Below are 22,422 nucleotides of genomic sequence, written 5' to 3' on the forward strand. Positions count from 1 at the left end.
GAAAACACCACCTGAGCTCCCAGACCCCTAAGCCCCGCTCCCAACTCCCTGTAGCGCCTCATGACCTGGCTGGGGATGCTCCGAGCTGTGTCATTGGTGCATTACCTCTGGAGGGAGTTAATTTTACAGCCTGGACATCCTGACTGTGAAGAAGATTTTCCTGGTGTAAAAGTGTGATGCTCTACCAACTGAACTATCCAGGCCCACATCCTATTCTGACGTCCTATATGTCATTACTAAAGGCATCACTGTCTATTAACTGAGCCATTACTGCATTACATGCTTTTCGGCCATCTTTTTAATGCACACTATGATAGAATTGTAGAAAGTTAGGGTTGAAAGGGACCTCAGGAGGTCATCTAGTTCAACCTCCTGCTTAAAGCAGGACCATCCCCAAAAAGATCATTCCAGCCAGTGCTTTGTCGAGCTGGGCCTTAAACCCCCTCCCAGGATGGAGATTCCACCACCTCTCTAGGTAACCTGTTTCAGTGCTTCACCACCCTCCTATTGAGAATCTTTTCCCTAATATCCAACCTAAACTTTCCTTGCTGCAACTTGAGACCATCACTTTTTGTTGTGTCATCTGCCACCAGTGAGAACAGCCTAGCTCCAGTTACAAGCATGTTCATAATCTTGGCAGCAACTGGAAGTCACTGCTGCTGCTATGTCCTTGGTGCCCAGCTGTGTCCCTATGCTGCTGACAAGAGTATAAACCAGCGATTCCAACCAGGGTGATGCAGGAACCTGGAATGCCTTGATCCTTTCAAAGGTGCTCCACAATTCTGTATAATGTTAGGTATGCAAACTGTACACTGTTAGGTATGCAAACATGATTTAGAAGATGAACCCAGAGATTTCTAGGAATCCGTAGAATTAATAACTTGACCTGTTGAGGGTCTAAGTTGTTTGCAACAGAAAATCTGCTTTATTTTTATTATCATGATCATCATCATTTTTTCCTATAGTCACAAAATAAATAAAAACTAAGAGCTGACATTTTTTAGATATAAGCAAATCTAAAAAAGTTTGAGAACCACTAGTATAAATATGCTTTTGAACTCCTCCCAGTGATGACCCACCTTATCTCAGTGATGACGTCACAGACAAAATGCGTAATGAAGTTTCCCAGGATCTGCTTTTGGGAATCCGAAAATTGAGCTTCCCTTATTCGACAAGCTCTGAAGTTGTGTGTGGGGTTGGTTTGTTTTTTTTAAATGTAAACATAACTATTTAGGAGCAACTTCCATTTCTTCACTCCAAAATTGGCCTAGCGGAGGTGGGAAGTGGGGTGCTAGTTAAGTTGTAACTTTATATGGTTCATAAAGGTACATGGTGAACTTGGAAACTTCTCAGTGTCCCATAAGTTTGTTTTATATAATATGTCTGCCTTAGATTTCACAATTATGCTTTTGCCGCTCTTATCTGAGTGCGTTTTCCTATTTATATCCCACAAATATATAGTCCAGTTTCTTCATAATGTGAAAACTGTCCAAAATAAATAAAATTAGGAAATTTCTGCATCTCTAACAGCAATACTGGGTTGTTATAAAAAGTAGCTAAATTCTGAAGTGTAATTTCCAAACTGATAATACCTTTTTATTTTAATTAGCCACTTGCCAAGTTTTTGAAATAAGACTAATGTAGAAAGCATTTAGGGTGAAATATGTAAGCATTTGCTTAAATAATTTTTCAGCCTTAATTAAGCAAAACTTTGGCAATATCCCTATGGGAGAGGGGATGTGATTTAAGAAAACCTAACAAAAAGGAACGTAATGACTTTAAAACCATATTGTTTTACAAAAATAATTAATCCATTGTAAACTTCCCCCCCGCTCAGCTGCTCAGATAAAGAATTTGATGAGCCAGCTAGGAACCAAACAGGACTCCAGCAAACTGCAGGAAAATCTGTGAGTATTAATTAAGTAAACACTTCAGTGTGAATTAAAATGATAGAAAGTTAGGTGTGATTGGTTCTCTTCTCACTAGTCTTAACAGTGTCTGGAGTAAAAAGCTATATTGAGCATCATTGGGAAATACAACTTTGCTAGATAACTTTGACAGTAGTGTTACCAAAAAGATGTACTTAGATATTGAAAACTTGGGGGTGCCTATACATGCTGGGGGGCAGGATTTTAAATAGCCACAGCATCTTGTATATTCAGTGTCCCACATTTCAAAGTGGCCACAAGGGCACTCTAACTAAAGCTGGTTTGATGAGCTTTAGTTAAAGCGCCTCCACCACTATTTTGAAACATGGGATGCTGAATACACAAGACGCTGCAGCACACTGCTGGAGCACTCTTACTAAAACCCTCTTACTAAAACCCTCCAGACTCAATTAAGTCTGCTCTGACACATTCTAACTGGAACGTGTTGAAGCATGTGTATAGGCACCCTCAGTGTTTTATTTGGGTCTTCTGTCTGGGGAAGAATCTTGTTTTTATTCAAGTCTGCTTATATGAACACTTGCCCGTGTTAAAATTGACTGAAAGATCGCAAATGAGATGTATGAGACTGTGATCAGGAGTCAGCCCTTCATTAAATCTGCAATTATTTTAATATTTCTATCCTTCCTATTTAAGCACTCTTGTCCACCACATAGTTCACCTTTTGCATATGTAATAACTTGTACAACTTCCTTGTGTTGTTGATTGTGGGTATGTCATTAATTTAAAAACTTGCACTTTTGTCTAAAAATGCTCTTTCCAGTGGCAAATAGAGAGTTTGAAGAAACAGAAATTCTGCAGACTTGATTGTAGTATCTCTTGCTTCCACAGATTTTGTTTCAGGGCAACAAGAAAGAGAGAAAACAATTTAGCAATCACTTTAAGATGATTTAAAAGGGGGAGTGAAAGAGATATAGAACCTAATGTTACATTTAAGTGCATACAAGATATGCTACTTCAAATGTTTTGTGTGTGTGTATAGCTAGATGTCACACTGAGAGTATCTTTAGGATAAAGTAACAGAAACATTTTAAACAATTGTGTGTGATCATGAAACCCCTGCTGCTTCTAATATAAATTGTTTGAAAACAAGACTCTTCATTGCAATTCAGAGCAATTACATAAGAATCTGTTGTTGTTCTAGACAACAGCTACAGCATTCTGCAAATCGGCTTGCCAAGGAGACAAATGAGTACCTCAAAGAGCTGGGTTCTTTGCCACTTCCGTTATCTGCCTCTGAACAGGTTTGTATGCATCTAGTTTTAGTGGAATGGAAGGCAAGTGTTCTTATTCTGTTAAGAAACCTGGTAACCTGCTTTTTCATGACAAGAACCAGAAAATATAGGTCCTCTGGTAGGATGGCTTTTAAAGATGGCAAACTTATGGTGCTTTAAATGGCAAATGAAGCTCAGAATCCTTATTGCACCATGTCACTTGCAAGTTTGTAAAACGTAAGTTTAAGCTATACGCTGGCACAGGTTTCTGTACTTCGTTTGATTTGACCACTTCACTCTTTTTAGAGTTATGTCATGTTTCACAGCATAGTGTAAGCCAGAGGGGGCCAGCCTGTGGCACAAGTGCCGTAAATGGCACTGGCAGCCTTTGGATGTGGCACATAGCAAATTGGGAAGGGAACAGGCAGCACAACAGCAGATTGCAGAGGAAGCCAGCCTCATAGTGGTAAGGAAAAGGGATCAGAGTGGCACTCTGGGAATGTGAGGCTAATTTGTAGCACACCTGCCCGAAAAGTTGGCCTCCATTGATGTAAACCATGACATCTTTTTGCAAATTAGAGGATTTTTTTGGTCTGCTTAGCATCCTGAGAAGCGGCTCTGTCTAGTAGAATTAATGGTGGTAAAAGTCTTGAATCTCTTAAGTTCTGATTCTGACTTTTTATTCAGGACAACCACGGTGTTCCATTTTATATCATCCTTATTAATGTGAGAGTAGGTCTTGCTTAGCAGGTTATGGAAAAGCATATAGTTTTTTGTTTGTTTGTTTTGTATAAAAAGTACTCTGGTTTTCTCAGGATCATTCTTCAGGACTTGCAGGTATCCAGTGTGCCTTCAACATCTGAATCTGGGGGCAGAGTTGTGGGGGTTTTTGGGGTGTTTTTAATAAGAAAGGCTTATAATTTGAGAAGACAATAATTTCAGGCTGTTGCATCCCTAAAGAATAGATCTATACATATGATTTCTATATCTATGTGCAGAGTGCTCATACACAAGCGAACACTTAAGGCTGTAGGCCTTGTAGGCTGACTGCTTACTGTAAGAAATGCAGTATACATTCTACTTTTTAACAAGAGTCATGTTTCCCATATACTAAGCATGTGATGAGGCTTAAGGGAATTTAGATTTAATTACAGGCATCTAATGAACACTTCTGCTTCTTGATGCAGCTCAATATAAAAACATGCTATTGTATCTTATAGATTGCATAAGGAGAACAGAACGGGAACTCTTTGCTGCCTGCCTTCTGAATTACATAAAACAGGGATGTTCCTCAAACGCAGGCTCTTATCCTTTTTAGAAGAAGTAGGGACTAATACTTGTTAAAACAGTCCTGCTTTTACAGATTCCAAAATGGAAATGACTGAGTAAAACAAATGAGCAGACAACTTTACTGCTTGTTTAAAATAAAAATGAATTCCAGATTGTGAGCTATCTTCAAGGAATGCTTCTGACCCTGCCTTTACCCTCTGCATTGAGAAGGAAAGATGGAACTCAGACCAGTAGTACAGGGTTGTTCTCCCTCCCAGCACAGACCATTTTTTACTTGTGTGTAATGTGCTTCTCCCTTTGTGTACAATGGGATACAGTGTTTCTCCCATTAATCAACATAGCATTCCTATGGCAATTACAGCAACTACCTACATGGCATTCCTAATATTTTCCCATAGAAGTTATCAGTTGCTGTTTGAATGCAGTTCAGTAGGTGAGAATTAGGAAGCCTTTGCTATGTAACCCAGCCACCTTTGCAGACCACTAGTTTGGCTGTAGAAGCCATGGATGCTGGTCCTGAAACCAAACTAATGCAGCTGAAGGAAAAATTGTGTGTTCCAACTTCAAGTCCCACCAACTTTTTACCAGGAAGTAGCAGAGCTGCTAGGTGAAGAAACTCATTAATGTCATTATGGTAATCTTTGGATGGGTAGTACTATAACATTAAAATGCAAATAGGTGTTTATTAAGAGCTGTTATTTAGCAACTTGAATAATCTGCTATATGACAAGTCTGACCAAGAGGAAAAGTCAAATTTAAAGGTAGTATAAATTCATACTGAAATACAATATTGTAAAACCCTTGTTGGCTAGTGTCAAAGCTCTTTACACCTGTAGCATTCAAAGTAAATATTTTGCTTTCCCCATATGGAAAGTAGTGAAGAGTCTCTGAGTGTCTGATGGCTCTTGCTCCAATGTCTTGGTCAGCTAATACATAAACAAAGTGTGTGGATATTAAACGAAAGAGGTGACCTCTCTATGGCAACTAGGAAGGCGAATCTTGAAAACATAACCATTAAATCACAAACCCTTGTTTTTCTTCTCTTCCCCCTCCCCCTTTGCCAAATTCAGCTACAAAGGAAGCAATTTTAAGCCTAGCTTGTGTGACATAACCCTCCAGGGCAGTTTTTCCCGTAGATATATGACACAATCAATGGAGATGATCTTACCTTTCATCCTCTTAAATGCTTTGTGTGATAGCCTGCAATGAAGTTGGAGTTGTATATGTTGCCTAGTCTACTGTTCAAAAGCTTAAGTGCCAGTAAGAACAGCTGCAATTTCCCTCTTCTCTACAGTTTAGATAAGCGCTTGCCTTTCAATGTCTCTCTAGTAGAAAAAAAATCCTTGTCTTGCTTCTTCATTCATTCATTCATGGCTGTGGCTGGTGAAATCAACCAAATTGTACCAATCTACCCCAAAGTTCACAGAAGGCTGGATCCTCATATTGCAGATCTCGTCCAAAAGAAATGCTGCAGAAGTCAAATAGCTGAGAAGGGGAAATTCCTGATTATTTTTTAACAGGCTGCATTATACTTATGCTAGAGTATCAAATGCATGATAATCATAGAAAAATAGGGCTGGAAGGGACTTCTAGAGTTCATCTAATCCAACCCCTTGCTTAAGGCAAGATCATCCCTGTCCAAACCATCCTATACAAATCCTTGTCTAACCTATTATTAAAACTATATCATCAACTCTATTACACAACTGCAAGGCATGGTACCCTAGCTTGCCACAAGTAAAACAGTAGGACAGTGGACAACTATATAAAACTTGAACTGAAAACTTATTCATATTTCAACACTCCTTTTAAAATAGTATGACCAAGAACTGGTTGAAGGATTATAATTTTGGTTACAGACAGTGCCATTTGTTAGCCCTAATATTGGTTCATATCCTTGACATGCTGGAAAAGAAAGTATGTAATTTTCATGAGCTGTGCCATCATATATAAATAAAAAATGTGAAGGGCAAGAGTTCCAACCCCAGTGAGATCAGAAGTAATTCAGAAGCTAATGTATTAGGATGTGGGGGGCTAGAAAGGGGAGGGAACAGGCTAAAACCAACCTGGGAAGCACTAATACTGAGGAGGTAATTATAACATCAAACTAGAAGCAGCCTTGCAAGGTAGTACAGTCACAAGTAACGCCATGCACAACAAAATCGCATGATGGAGCATGGAGGTAGTTGCTGTTGACAGTCCCAGACAGTTCTATAACTCTGAAACACTGTTTTGGCTGCTGTAGTTCTCTACATGAATTGTTGAGGTTTTTTCTCCAATCTCCCTTTATTCTTAAAGCTGAAGGTAGTAATTTGACAAGAGAAGGCTGGGGTTACAGATTCCTACCTTGACTAAGACTTGAAGGGGGCAGGAGAGACAGTTATATTAACATAATGATGATGATTAGATGATATAACTAGGTGAAATAAACTGCTAGAATCTAGTACTTCACAGTTCATCTTCAGAAAAGCATAGGAAGCTTCATTAATTTAGACTGAAAACTAGACTGAAACAAACAAAATAACCCTACTATAGAAATTATCTTTATTGTGCAGATAGATTGGATGACTAAATAGTCTCCTCCTGAACATTTTTGAATGCTGGTATCAGAGGTCTGTTGCAACTCATTGTACTACTGAGGGACATTGAATTATAATGTTAGTGAATTGTAAACATTTGAACCATTTGTTTGTTTCTCTTCAATTCTTTAGCGTCAACAGAAACTTCAGAAGGAACGTTTAATGAATGACTTCTCTGCAGCTTTAAATAACTTCCAAGCAGTACAGAGAAGAGTGTCAGAGAAGGAGAAGGAGACTGTAGCCCGGGCAAGAGCTGGCTCTCGTCTCTCAGTAAGTGTCTTGAAAGAAGTTCTGTAGTAATTCTGATGAGTTCTGAAATCTTTATTGAGGCATCTTGATCTTGTATACTTGTCTACAGACTTCATAACTGTTTTGCTATGGCCCCAAAGTGTGCAGGTGAGGCCTTGGTGCTTTCTATATTCTGAAGCACTTGCAGTGCTGGCTGCTTGTGTTTTGATGTCATGCTTGCCTATGTTAGTGGAGGTGGAAAGCCAGAAAGATGAAAATATGTTTTGGGAGCTGGAGGGGGGGAACCATACTCACTTAGGTCTGAAACAATACTGTCCATTATGGTATGTATTGGTACCTGCCTGTAGAGCTCCAAGCTTCTTGTTCTTCCCCCAAGACCTTTATATCCTGTTACTGCCTCAATACCATTTCAAGTTTCCTCCCTCTGAGGCTGATTAGAACTTGTTCTACTTATTCTGTCTATAGCAGGGGTTAGCAACCCCCAGCACGTGTGCCAGAGCATGGCATATGGAGGCATTTTGCTTGGCATGCGCACTTTGGAGCAGATAGCAGGGAAGGGGCTGGGGCTCTGCTGCCACTACAAGAATTGGATCCCCTGCATCTCCCCTGCCATCTGCTCTAAGGTATGCCTACACTGCCAGCAGTGAACCAGGCAGGAGCGCCACATACCTCAGTGCAACTGCTTGCAACTTCCAGGCTACCTGCCACAGCCAGCCTGGGCTCTGGGCAGGCCCCTGCTGCCTGCCACAGAGCTTGGGCTGCTCACAGCAGGTGGCATGGAAGCTGTAAGCAGCTGCACTGGTGTCTGCAGACTCCTGGCCCCACTTGTTGCCAGTGACGGATGCATGTGTGCTTCCAGGCAAATGGCAAGGAAGGGGCTGGGGTTGCACTGCCACAATAAGGATCAGGGTCCTAGCAGCTCCCCTGCCATGTGCCTCTGGCATGGCAGCATTTTACAGATCAAGGTTGCGGGTGTTTTTGGCACTCTGCCCAAAAACAGTGCAGATCCCTGGTCTATGGTAATCCTTGGATTTATTAAGAAGCAGTTGTAATAATTCTGGATGATCAAAGCATTTTCAATCTCTTTCCTGCTTGGCACAATACCTTTGGAATATATACTTGGATCTTTTCCTTTGCTGATATCTATAATCTTCCATTATGCATGGATGGGACTTCCTTATGTACATGGAGAAATGGATTGACAAGCAGTTACAAATACAGTCGGCTAAAGGGATTCAGACCATCACGACAAGGGTCTTTAGCTTCACATAGGAAGAGTCCTACCTTGCTATTGTTGGTTTGGTCTGTGGTTTCTATTAGGGCTGTGCGAAACACCATCATTTAGTTTCGACATTCGTTTCACCATTTTGAAGGGACAAGTGTTTAGTTTTGTTTCAAAGCACTGTCCCATTTTGGTTTTTTGTTTTGTTTTGTTGAAACTTTCGCTGTTTCAACGTGTTACGACATTTTGCCCATAGACTATAATGGGGAATCATGAAAATGCCTAAAACTTTGTCATTTCTTGCCTGATGTGGATGAAAATTGCAGGGATGGTAGCCCCTTCTGAAGACATGAAGCCTGCAAAGTTTAAAAGAGATCGGTGCAGAGGTTTCTGGGAAACTGTACCTCAAACTCTTCAAAACACAACTCCTGACCACTTGCCAGCAGTGGCAGCCTCCTCTCAGCTGGCAGGCAGATCCAGGGGCCTGCACTCCCAGGAGGGCAGTGGGGCTGTGCCAGACTCCTCCCAGGAGTGCAGGTCGCCAGATCTGCATGCTGGATGAGAGAAGGCTGCTGCTGCCACCTGGGACCAGCACTGGGCACAGCCTGCACCCAGTGCCAGGGAAGATTGCTGCTGCTGGTCCCAGGCAGCAGCCTTCTCTCATCCAGCGCATGGATCCAGGGGTTAGCACCTCCGGGAGGAGTCCAGCTCAGCCCCACAGCCCTCCTGGGGCTGTGGGCCCCTAGATATGCATGCCAGATGAGAGGAGGTAGCTGCTGCTGCTGCCACCTGGGACCGGCGCTGAAGCCAAGTAAACCCAGCTTCAAAACTCAAAATGTTCAAGTGCCCTCGTTTTGTTTCAAAGCTGTTTCAAAGCCTCTTGTTTTGTTTCAATTTTGCTGTTTCAAGCTCAAAACGTGTCAAAACAGTTTTGAAACAAAACACCTGGCGACATTTTGCATAGCCCTAGTATCTATGGTCTGTAATATTAATGACCCATTCCTTTTCTTCTAGGCAGATGAGCAACACAGAGAGGAGCAGCTGGTCTCATTTGATAGGTAACAAGTACTCACGCTCTGGCAATACACTTTATCACTTCTGTTTGTAATTAAAAAGGTGCTAGAGTAAGCCCCATAATGCACCATAATTGAAATCAACACCTAGAGATAAGGCAATCCAATTTTTACAGCAGCTGTAATGCATCACATAATATTCTACTGAATGTGGTAAACTTTTATACCTCAGACCTTTGCAACCTGGATATCAACATATTAACTATTTCAGGACTAAATTGCTCTTCATGACCTTAGTCTTATTTTTCTTTGGCTGTAAGTAATGTCAGAGTCTCATAAGCAACATGTTAATCTTAAACAAGGGATTAGGGACCAACTACAAGCATGGGTAGGAGTGGGGAATACCAACAGAAACAGGTAACCAGGTAGTTGGAATTACTTTTAATGCATCTTGGAGACCTTCTACACTTTAATATTTGTACTATAGTTGCTGTCTTGAGCATAATTAGCCTATAGCTTGTACAATGCAGGATTTTTTTTTAATATCTTTAGGATTGAAGGATTTTATTAGGAATAAGCTGTCATGGTTCTCCACCCCAAGAGAAATGCTTTGGGAAACTGGGTCAGGATTCTATGTCTCAATTACAAGTCTCAAGAATACTTCAGTAGATATGTTTCAAAACTTCAGAATGCCTAAATGCACAAAGTGATGTTATGTGCCTAGACTGGATATAGTGAATATATGAAGCAATGTATGACATTGCCTGTGGGCTAGCAAAAGTTGGGAACCACAAGACTAACAGGCACCAAGAGTTCTGATGTCTGATGTTAGTGGGTACCTTTTGAAGCCAGATCCTTGCAGAACCCTTTTAGTCTGTAAATAGTGATGTGCTTGTAGGCAGCAATATATAAAGACTAGAGGTGCATCAGTGCATTGGTCCATGTCATATTGGTGCTAATAAAAGGAAAATTGACGTTATTGGCAATTGGCTTTTTTTGGCTGATGTGGCCTATTTTTTTTAAATGCCATGTGCATGCGCCCTTGCACAACATGCACATGGCCAGGAATGCCGCCCAGCAGTTTGGAGAGCAACATCTGGCTGGTAAGTCCATTGGGGGGGAATGGGTGTGGCGGGGCCATAAATCGAGGCCTCCACAGTGAGGGAGAGATTGGGGTTGGGGCTGCCCGGGCAGGGGGCAGGGCACAGGATAGAGCTGTGGCTTGTCTGGTGGGGGGGGAGGGTCCTGCTGCTGTGCGCACCCCTGAGGCAGGCATGGTGGTGGCATGTGCCCCCTGATCTGTGCACAGGGTGAAGGTAAGCTGCCCACTGCACATTCGGGGCCAGGGCTGCTCCAGTCTCTTCCCAGTGGCTGTGCTTGGGGCAGGCGGGTAGGGTGTGGCAGTGCTGGGAAGGGAGGCTATAACCACTCCAAAATTCACTGCATTCCCCTCCCCCCTCAAAGCCACCACCACCTGACCTGCCCAAGCGAACAATTGGCAATCCGCCCTTGCCCCATGCACAGATTCAGGGGGCACATGCCTCCCCTGGGGGTGCATGCAGTGACGGAAGCTGCTGCCCCTCCCCCACCTGGATGAGCCGCTGGCTCCATCCCATGTCGCAACCTACTCCAGCTGGCCAGTGCCTGCCCCTGCCCCAGCCCCGATCCCTCCCTCACTGCAGGGGCCTCAGTCTGCCCCCCTCCACACCCATTTCCCCCTCACCAGACTTACCAGCCAGACTCTGCTCCCCATGCTGCCCAGCTGCATATCAGCAGTCAGATTGGTATCAACCAATATGGCTGGTCAATAATCAGCCATCGGTATCAGCCCAAAAAACCTTTATTGCTGCAACCCTAATAAAAATATATGTGTGACCTGCTTTTTTTTTTTTCTTTCTTTTCACCCATTCTGAAACAAGTAATCACTCAATAATCCAGCATGTCCTATATACAGCTGCAGTACTGGAATTCAATTCTGGATGTAGGTGCTTTTGTTTCTGGAGAAGGCTTTCTGGCTTTAATGCACTATTAACATACTAGTGTTTCTCTCTGATTGTGGAGGGAAATATTTGCTTGTTTTGCTATCTTTCTGCAGTAATGAAGACTGGAATCAAATGCAGTCTCAGGAAGAAGACACGGCTATAACTGAACAGGATCTTGAACTCATTAAAGAGAGAGAAACTGCAATCAGGCAGTTGGAGGTGAGCAGTAGATCCTGTCTGCATTTTCAGCCCTCTTCAGCAGTGACACCCAAAACAGAGTATTCTCTAGTTTTCTCTTTGGGGCCGGGCTCGAGAATTCAGTGGAATCAAGAGCTCCTTTAAGAGTGATGTAAGGATACCTGTGGTGTGCTGGTTGTGGGGAGCACGTGGGAAACTCCACAGCCTCTGCCACCCTGCCCTGCTTACCTCTAGTTCTGGCCCTTCCAGCCCAGATGGGCCCAGAGCTGCTTCCACTGTTTCTGCTTGGCTGACCTGGGCCAAGGCCAGGGCTGCTGCCACTGATGCCCTGGAGCCAGAGTGATCGCAGGAGATAAGAGGCAGAGGGGCAGGCACAGGGGCAGGGAGGAGACAGACATGGCAGGGGGTCAGGCACAGGGGTAGGGGTGAAGGGTGGGAGGGAAAATGGCATGAGGGGGGCAGGAAGAGCAGGAACTTGTAAGGACAAGAAACAGGACAGGTGGTAAGAGGAGCAGGTACAGACAAGGCGGGATGGGGGACACAGGCAAAGAGAGCAAGGGACTGGGGTGGGCAAAATCTGGTGGGGATAGGCTGCTTGACTCCCCCCTACCAGTGCTTTCCATATGGGGAGTGTGAATTTAAGATGACCCTCCAATTCTATACATAGAAAATTGTAACAAATATATAACTTTTTCCTATATAGAATCTAATTATTGGTGGGGGGGTCATCTTAAATTTGAAGTTGTCTTAGGTTTGGGTAAATACAGATATCTATTGTAACTTGTCAATTGTTGCTTTCAGGCAGATATTTTGGATGTCAATCAGATATTTAAGGATTTAGCAATGATGATTCATGATCAAGGAGACATGATTGGTAAGTACACTTGTACAGCAGTTGCCCTGAAAATAACTGTATCCTCTTAATCCTGTTTTAATTCCATTTAAAAAGAGGTGTGGATTAGCTAAAAGTTGTATATAAGTATCATATGGTGTCTTATCCTGTTGTATTCCTTGCTGAAATTTGATTAGGCTTTTAAAATAATAATCTGAGTTTTTTCTTCTTTGTATTGTGTAGATAGCATAGAAGCAAGTGTGGAAAGTGCTGAAGTCCATGTGGAAGGAGCCAGTGAACAGTTACAGAGAGCTGCTTATTATCAGGTAAACATATGCATACTTTGCATTATTGCATGTAAGGATCAATCCTACTCCTTGCACTACTTTGCACAGAACAAAGCAAAAATACTGTGGGTTTGTAACCAACCTGACAAGTACAAGTGAGAAGTGTGAACATGTGAAAGTCCCACCTCATGGATTTCCCTTGGGCCCTTATACTTGGTTTACTTTCTCAAGCAGAAGGCATTAATTAGGATACATAAACTTAAAGTGTAATTTGGCTGACTTTTATCATCTCCAGTATTGTACAATTTTAAGGATGTTAAAAAAAAAAAAAAAAGGTATTATCACCGGGGACTGATCATCCTACAAAATTATGTTAGAATGGACATAACAAATTATGTTAGAATGGCCTTGTAAAGCTGTCCCTTTAGCAGCTAAGACAAAACTATATTTGCATGTAGCATAAATGCATATGCCCCCTATACTTGGATTATTTCTCACCCACAGACCTAGGCTTCCATTACTGTGCCATTTGCTGATCGCTCCATTTCCCCTGCTTGCTCAGTTGCAGCTTGACCTACTTAGTCACTATCCACCTCCTCAGTTCTTCCCTCCTTAGCTATCTTCATACCTATCCTCTGGAGGCTCTTACAGTATTTCTTATGGTGCTACAGCCCCTTTTGGTCTTGCAGTCCAATGGTATGTTATTTTGTGGGGGGAATTCTTGATGGCAGGCACATCTCCTGGCTGTTGCACTTGAAGTTTTTGATACCATAGCAGAAAAATTATCCTACTTCAGGCACTGTCACATCTAAGATACCTTTTCTGGGATTTTTTTGCCCCTCTCTGATGTAAGGAATTATGTAACCGTGATTTCTGCTGGGTCACTATGGAAGGAATTCAAGAGGGATGTGGACAACATGGAGAGGGTCCAGAGGGCCACTCGCATGATCAGGGCAGCAGGGAAGGCCCTATGAGGAGAGGCTACGGGACCTGAACCTGTTCAGCCTCCACAAGAGAAGGCTGAAGGGGGATCTAGTGGCCTGCTACAAACTAGTCAGGGGGGATCAGCAGGCACTGGGGAAGTCCCTGTTCCCCGAGCACTGCCAGGAGTGACCAGGAATAACGGTCACAAGCTGGCAGAGGGTAGGTTTAGGCTAGACATCAGGAGGCGCTACTTCACGGTCAGGGTGGCTAGGATCTGGAACCAACTTCCAAGAGAAGTGGTGCTGACTCCTACCCTGGGGGTCTTTAAGAGGAGGTGAGATGTACACCTTGCTGGGGTCATTTGACCCCGGTACTCTTTCCTGCCATGGCAGGGGGTCAGACTAGATGATCTACTCAGGTCCCTTCCAACCCTAGAAACTGTGAATTTATATACAATTAAAGCAGCAGTGCTATGCTTCTGCTATTAGCTGAGGGGAAGGAAATGATCGATCTGGCCAGAGGAGAAAGTCCTGAAGATTCATTGATGACTGGCAGCTACTTCTGAATTGAGATGGTAACGATTCCACTCCATCTGACAAAGCAACAGCTTCTCTGTCATGCAGCAACCTTTAGTATTGTTGTCCCCTGGTTCATAAGTTTCTTCACAGACTGAAGGGTTAGAAACAAAAAAAACACCCAAAACTAAGCCTTCATGCTTTTGTCATGTTCCTCATCCTCTGAAACTTCCTCACCCTTTCTGAGGACTGAGACTTGACAAGGCTGCTGTGGGTAAAGTTAAAAACTACTCTATACTAGTACTCGATCAGGATGTGAATAAAGCAGAGGTATCAAAAGACAAAAATAACATCAACAATGGCTGACTCAATCAGTCCAAAGACCCTTGTATAGAGAAGCTTCTTGGAACAGCTAATATAAACGTGCATGAAGAGAGACTGCGCATCCATAAACAGCTTATCAGTGTTCACCAATCCAGCTGTTTCAGAATTGTAAGGAAAAAAATATCCTAACTTCTATAGTTGTAGCATATACTGATCTCAGTGTGCTAAAACTTCCCTGTTTCAGTCAACTCAAAGTAAAGCTTGTGCTTTACAAACATCAAGTTTCATCCCACCTCATCTTAAGCGCTCATCCTACCTTATACTGTTGCAACTAAGAATATCCAATATTAGTCTTCACACTACATTATGCTAATAGCTTCAACAAAAAGTAACTTGTACTTTGGGAATCTCGTCCACTGTCCCCTTGAGTAAGGATGGATATGCTGTGCTCCAAATTTATTTTCTTGTTTTCTGTTCATAATCTGCTATGCCTTGTATCGGCTGATTTTTGTTAATGGTTTTTCTTCTATTTTCTCCATTAGAAGAAATCTCGTAAGAAGATCTGCATTCTGATTCTTGGCCTTGCTGTGGCTTCCATAATCCTAGGACTTGTTATCTGGCAGGCAACAAAATGAAATCTCCACGTGGAATGTAATCTCATTGCAGAGATTCCCCACCCCCATTCCCCCCACACATCCCACAGGAGAAAACAGGCTGACTAGTCTTGGAAATGAGTTGACCAGCTTGAAAGAGCACAAGCCAGAATTTCTTCTAGTGATAGATATTAGAAACTAATGTGCAGATAACTAGTACTTGGAATTAGTGAACCATGGAGACCAGTATTTATCAGTTAATGTACAAATTATATTGCTTAATGTAATTAATCTCCTGTGGTTTTTGCTTTCTGTACTGTATTATTATTCCCTAACCCAACTGTATATTGAATAGTGTGATAAATACTTGGAGATATCTTTGTTTTTTGACAAGTGACACAGTTTTAACATTTTTATATGTATAGTTTAACTTTTGTAGTACTGGAGTAGAATGACTCCCAAGAAGGCACTGTACTGGTTCTCGTTACCAGTAATTTCTAAAATCTATAGTGCCCACCCCATGGTTTAAATAGTCTCCAAGTGGCCATAGCCATTCTTTTCTAGAGAAACGTTACCACTGTATCTTTGAAAGATGAGATATGTGCATGAGGTGGCCAAGGCTGAAATCTCAAATGGGCCAAGTTACTGATTTGTTTGGCCTAGAGATATTTGTACCTGGTTGGTTTTTATTTGATTGGTTTGTTTGGCTGGTAATGGGTTTTTTGTTTTGGAGGGTTTTTTCGAATGCAGTGTTCTTGGTGACAGTACATCATTTAACCCAACACACTCTTAAAAATACATTTTCCTTAGTTAAACCTGTTGGTGGATTACTGTCACCAGACACTTAAATCTTTCTCATGCTACACCTTCAGCACTTGAGGTAAAATTTAAAAAAATCTCTTGAAACGCACTATGACTGGTGCAAGTCTGAAATCTGCAACTGAACACTTCAGGGGGTTTGCGGTTAATAAAATTTACTTTTTAAATTTTTAAGCATGTTTTCAGTGATAAAGCCATATGAAGGTTGTAAACCTTTGGCCTCAAGTTTACTAGCTAGTGAGGTGGTTCAGTAGTAGCTGAAGCCAAATTGTTTAGAAATGGCTTGTTCATAATATTTAATTGATATTAGAATGTGTAGTAGGCGTTCTGTGAAATAATGCCACTTATGACTGGTAACTTCCATCATTTTACAAACAGAACTCTGAACTTGGTTAGTAAATCAGTGGTACTCTTTTGAATGGCTGAAAATCGTTTGACCAACTGCTCCTTGGAAGAGATTTCTGGTTCCTCTTAATGTCTTGCAAATAGGACTTGATAGAATTGTACTTGTCACACATTCTGATGTAGCTATGAAATGAAATGCACTGAAGGAATGAGATTCTAGCTAACACTTAGAATGTGGTGATTGCAGCATATTGATTTTTTTCCCCCCCTCCCCTTTCCCCCCACATTTTTATTTTGTATTTAAACCTTATTCCCTGTCTTTTGTGTAATAAATTAAATGTAGAAGCTGGAGAGGAAATGTACTCTCATAATTGCACACTTTTTTGCACTATTGCACCATCATTCCATCCACTATCAATAAATAAACAGATTTAAAAGTCTTTGTCAGATCTTCTTTCTCACATGAAATGTGAACAGAGGCCTTGAGACAGAAAAAATATGATACTTGGTAACTACTGTACTCTCTTGAAAGTATCCCCTCCAGGGTGAAAGGTTGTATTCATGCCAACATCATAAATCATCAACCTGTATAGCATTTTTCCCTTGTTCACAATTCACTAGTCTCATTCAAAGAGAAAAATAGTTGACCTTCGTGTGAAGTGTACAAGATTTCCATGCAAAAATGAAGTAGGTTATATTTCTGCTGAAAGCACAATAAATATGGCCCTTACTGAACATTGTGTCATGTACACTTGAACAAGCGTCCTATCGCTCTGGTTCTCCAAATCTTTGTAACAATTAATTATTATCCCACTCTATACTTCACATGAGGAATTGCTTCTTCAGGACATAAGACTTCCTTATGGATTGTATGCTGTATCTAGTACACAGAACATCAAGAACTGTACCTTTCCAATGTGCTATATCTGTGCATGAAAAAAACAAGTTGACTTTTCAAAGTGGCCTTTCCAAGTTACAACTATAGGAAGTGCTCTGAATAATGTACTTAGAAGCTTTCAGAAAGCTGCTGCCTCATGAAGAAGGTCTCTGTGCCAGCACCGTTTAGTAGTTCTAGAACCTCAGTTCATCCCTCCTGTGCTTCATCTCCCCTGCGCTCCAATGCAGTGTGGGCTCTGCTCTATTTGGGGGTCTGCTTGTGCCTTTGGGCATCCCTACCCACAGGAGAACTGGCACCAGCTAGAGGTCAGGGTGTTTGAGTGACTGCAGGCATGGGCAAGCTTGTTGCAGTGTGTCGTCTTTTGTGGGAGGGTGCTGGTCATCAATCGGCTGATCCCGTCCGTGCTCTGGCACTGCTTCAGCACTGGCTATGCCTCCAGAACTCCTGGCCAGTCTCTAGAGACAGGTGCTAGGGTTCTGGCAGTTATGGCACTGGGTTTCTGCAGGTGTCCTGAGCCTCCCCTTGCAGGAGGGCAGGCAAGGCCTGGTCTGCCTCCACAACCAGGTATGCATCTTCAGGCCCTTCAAAGGCTCCTGTATGGTACCAGGAGCAAGGCAACGTGGTGCCTGATCAGCTCTGCCTTCCTCTGCTGCCTCCAAGGGTTCTGATCTGACCAGCATCTCTTCTACCTATGAGGTCTTCCAAAGTAGGACCTGGAGAGGCTGCTGGATTTCTACCAGGACCTCCTCAGAGCCTAGAGGTTGGTCTCTGTCACCAGGTCCCCAGAGATGGTCACCCAGGGTGCTAATCTCCTCACCAAGCCCCTGCAAAAAAAACACCCAGGTGGTAGTGTTGGCAAACATCACTCATATTGGAGGTTTCCTGGACCTTGCCAGAAAAAACCCACAGATTTTCCCTTTTCCCTGAGAAAATGCAGATTTCCCATTTTAACAGAGAAACATGGATTTTCCACTTTTGCAAATAGCTTTTTGCAGGCTGACAGTTTCAGCCTGCAAGGGGCTGGGGGGAGTGGGAGGAGGGTGGTCAGGCAGGAGGCACCATAAGCATGTACATGCATATGGCCACCAGGCAGCCTGGAGAGCAGCTCTCTGCAGGTAGGTCTCATGGCGGAGAGGAGAATTGAGGCCCCAGTAGGGAGTTGAATAGCTGGGGGTGCTGCCCAACCAGGTGGCGCTTGGGGCCCAGGGCTGCCATGCATACCTGCAGGGCCCCAGCAAGGAACAGGAGGCTCATCCGGTAGACGGGGTTGGGGTTGGCTCCCTGAAGCTGCACAGTCTCAGGGGGATATAGGCATTAGGGATGTGCAAAGCTTCCGTTGCTGATTCAATTCAGAGATTTGGCCCAATTCAGCGGCCAAATCTGAATCAAATCTGGAAACCCATTAATCTCTCCAAATCAAATCAGAAGCCTCTGATTCATTCACAGAGATGTGGAGAAATTTGACAATTCGGTCATAGACACATATATTTTTTCTACATACCTCAAGGTACCAGGCGCAGCTCGTGAATGGTGAGATGGTGGGCCAGATGAAGCATCCCGTGGAAGCACAGGGGGTGGTCTCTCATGCATTCAGTGGCAGACTCAGAACTGGACCAGCAGTACTTCCAGTCCACTTCCAGGTCTGCCACAGAGCTTGTGGGGGAGCCACCCCTTACCCCCCAGTTAGGCAACTGGTGCCTTCTGGGTCTGGGGGGGCACCTGGGGTCCCCCTGTGGCCAAGCCCAAGCCTACAGCTGCCCCCACACCCAAGGCTCTGCTCCAGCTGTGCCCCCGGGACAAGAAGGGGAGCTCGGTTCTGCGCTCTGCTCCCCACTTGGGCTGCAGCAGACACCACCTCCCATGGGTGGCAGCCAGGGATTGGGCACTGCTGGGAGGGGCAGGGCACTGCAGATCCAGGTCCCTGACCCTGTGGCCCTGGCAGTTGGAGGTCCCCTCTGAGGATGGGGTGGAAAGGACTTGGACCCATGTCCTGGTGAGCAAAGGGGGCAGGGGAAGCTCTGATTTTCTATGACAAAAAAACCTCAACTCCAACTCCAAAATGTGTAGGCATTTAGAATTTATTTCATTATAGTGATTGAGGCACTGGTGGGCTTCCAAATTGCCTTAAAATTGTAAATATATCAATAAAACATTGTGTTCGACTGATACTTATTATACATAGTGGAGTTTAAGTTTAATCACAGAATTTGTGATTTTTTTATCAGAGAAAACCAGGATCCCTGGCCATGAAGTTGCTGCCTCAGCAGGCCCCATGGCACTCCCTACCCCACTGTCTCAGCAAGCTGGGGGATTTCAAGCTGGTCTGCCTCTGAATGGCCCGCTGCCACCAGTTCATGCTCCACACAGTCCGTCATCTCATCCTTGTGTCCTGCCCCAACAACAAGTGGCGGGACACCCAAGGCGAGGCCAGGGAGGAGAGTCCCTGGTAGACAAGTCTCTATTCCATCTTGATCCTACGAGCCAACAGGGGCCTCAGCTAGTGGCTCCTGCATGGAGCCATCACCACAGGCATGTATCTGGTGTGCTTTATAGGCACTCCTAACATCTGCTCCTTTTGCCAACAGAGGTGGACCCTGGTACATGTCTACCTCAAGTGCACCAGATTGCAGGCCCCCTTCTGCCTCTTCCAAAACCTCCTGCTGTGGTTCTGGCTGCACTTCTCCCTGCACCTTTTTTGTTGTGTACTTCCCATCCGTGGCTCCATCAAGCCTCAACATGTCCTGGTCAACCTCATCCTGCCTCTAGCCAAACTGGCCATCTATAAAACCAAGGACCCCAGGCAAGTGTGAGGCTGTCTTCCTGTCACTCCTCTGGTCACAGTTTCACCAGTTAATGTCTACAGGCTCCTTTGACTCATTCAGGGACTCAAATGCCCATCAAGAATGATGGATGAATTTCTAACAAAAACAAACAGATTTTACTTTTTATATTTATTAAATAAATATTTATAAAATTTAAATAAAATAGGCTGAACATTTGAAGATACCAATCCCTTCCTGTACTTACTCTCATCCAGCACACTGGAGGTGCACCTGCCCATGCTGCCGCCTGGCTGCCACCTGTGCACCTCTTTGCTAGGCAAGGGCAAGGGCAAGAGCAGGTGAGCTTTGCACCTCGCAAAAGCCACCCATGCCCCAAGACTTCTTCTGTGCTGCCCACAGGCACCTCCTTCCCTGCTCAGGGCTTGGGACAAGGCTGCCACTGCTCGCCCACTGCCTCGCGCCTCTGCCCAGCTCCCGCTTTTCCTGAGCAGAGAGTGGATGCTGAATGGGAAAGTGAACTGGGTAGGATCAAAGTTTTTTCCCACTGTTCCTCTTGCTTGCAGCCTCTAGCATTTAAGATCTAGAAAGTGCCGGTTCAGAGGCTGTATCCCTAACTGCCATGCTCAATAGCTATGGATGTCCCTTTCCTCCAAGAATTTGTCCAATCCCTTTTTTGAATCTGGCTAAACTCAGTTTCCACATCTGGTGGCAACGAGTTCCACATTTCTATTGTAAATTGTGTGAAAAAAAACTTCATTAGCTTTAAATTTACCACCTGCTAGTTTCATTTTGTGACCCATAGTTCTTATGAGAAATAGTAAATAATAAAGCCCTATTTATTTTCTCCTTGCCATTTAGTATTTTGTAAACGTTTATCATGTCCCCCCTCTTTCCTAAACTGAATAGGCCTAGCCTCTTTAGTCTCTCCTCAGGTGGAAGTCCCTCCACACCACTAATCACCTTTGCTGTCCTTCTGAATCCTTTTTGAGTTGTGTGGACCAGAATTGTGCACTGCATCCGGGGTGTGGACATATCATGGATATTTACAGAAGGACACGATAATACTTTCCATTTTGTTAAGAATGGAATTGTTTTCAATTCCATTCTTAACAATCCCAAACATTTTAACTTTTTGGTTGGTTGCTGAGCACTGAGCTGTTTTTAGTGAACTGTCTATACTGACTCCCAGACTTTCTTACGTGGTAACAAGTAATGTAGAGTCCATTATAGTGTAGGTGCAGTTTGAGTTAATTTTGCCCAGGTGCATTGCTTTACACTTCTCTACACTGAATCTCACCTGCCATTCAGTTGTCTCTTTGCTCAGTCATGCTAGAACCTTCCATAGTACCTCACAGTCCACTTTGGTCTTTACCAGTTAGAATAATTTTGTGTCATCAACAAACCTGTCCAGCTGGCTACCTGCCCCCTTTTCCAGATCATTTGTCACTAGGTTAAACAGCACTGGTCCCAACACAGATCCCTGGAGGACCCCGTTTGCTTCTTTCCATCCTGAAAACTAACCATTTATAGTCACTTTTTGCTTTCTATCTTTAAGCGGATTTCTAATCCACGAGTGGCTATTCACTGTAATCCTGTGATCCCTGGAATCCTAACTTAATTAAGAGCTTCTGATGGGTCTAGGTCTCCCTGAATCCTAACCCTAGCCTCCAGAGTATCAGGTACACTTGAGGGTAGAGCTAGGATTCAGAAAGACCTAGACAAATTGGAGGATTGGACCAAAAGCAATCTCATGAGTTTCACTAAGGACAAATGCAAAACCTTGCACTTAGGGCAGAACAATGCCTTGCACTGGTACAGGCTGGCCAAGCAGCAGCTCGGCAGGAAAAGACCTAGGGGTTGCAGTGGACAATAACCTAAATATAAGCTCTTGTTGTGAACTGCCTGTTGCAAAGAAGAATAACAGTATATTGTGCTGCAAATGATTATTCCCCTCTATTCAGCATTAGTTGAGGCCACATCTGTACTGTGTCCAGTTTTGTCCCCCAACCCCTCAACAGAAAGCATTTAGGACAAATCTGAAAGTTCAGCAAAGGGCAACAAAGATGGCTATAGGGCTGGGGACCACAATTTGAGAGGCTGACAGAACAGGGCTTACTTAGCGTAGAGAAAATAAGACTGAAGGATTTAACAGCAGCCTTCAGCTACCTGCAGGGTGGGTCCAAAGAGGATGGAGCTGGACTGTTCTCAGTGGTGGCAATTGACAGAACAAGGATCAATGTGTTGCAAAAATGTTGTGGTTCGTTTCTCGGGAGGCGAAGAACTCTCAGACACACACTATTAGCAGAACAAAAGGTGTATTTGCAAATAGGGTCAGAGCAGAGACAGAAAATCTCAGATTACTCTGCCACCGAGGAAAACTCTTAGCTGGCTTTTATCTCTTTCCTCCTG

At 43.5% G+C, this 22,422-nt stretch overlaps 1 protein-coding gene across 1 annotated transcript in view; it reads left to right on the forward strand.

Moving 5' to 3' along the window:
* STX12 (syntaxin 12) overlaps positions 1-16,772 on the forward strand; it is a 27,206-nt gene extending 10,434 nt beyond the window's left edge. The window contains exons 2-9 of the mRNA XM_019548044.1: positions 1,838-1,907; positions 3,091-3,190; positions 7,162-7,299; positions 9,515-9,558; positions 11,609-11,714; positions 12,495-12,567; positions 12,769-12,851; positions 15,118-16,772. Of these exons, the coding sequence (XP_019403589.1) occupies positions 1,838-1,907; positions 3,091-3,190; positions 7,162-7,299; positions 9,515-9,558; positions 11,609-11,714; positions 12,495-12,567; positions 12,769-12,851; positions 15,118-15,210 (707 nt within the window). The 3' untranslated portion in view covers positions 15,211-16,772. The remainder of the gene's footprint in view (positions 1-1,837; positions 1,908-3,090; positions 3,191-7,161; positions 7,300-9,514; positions 9,559-11,608; positions 11,715-12,494; positions 12,568-12,768; positions 12,852-15,117) is intronic.
* The last annotated feature ends 5,650 nt before the right edge of the window (positions 16,773-22,422 follow it).

This window comes from Crocodylus porosus, unplaced genomic scaffold (genome assembly GCF_001723895.1).
Source record: "Crocodylus porosus isolate Cpor-Errol unplaced genomic scaffold, CroPor_comp1, whole genome shotgun sequence".
Taxonomy (NCBI): domain Eukaryota; kingdom Metazoa; phylum Chordata; order Crocodylia; family Crocodylidae; genus Crocodylus; species Crocodylus porosus.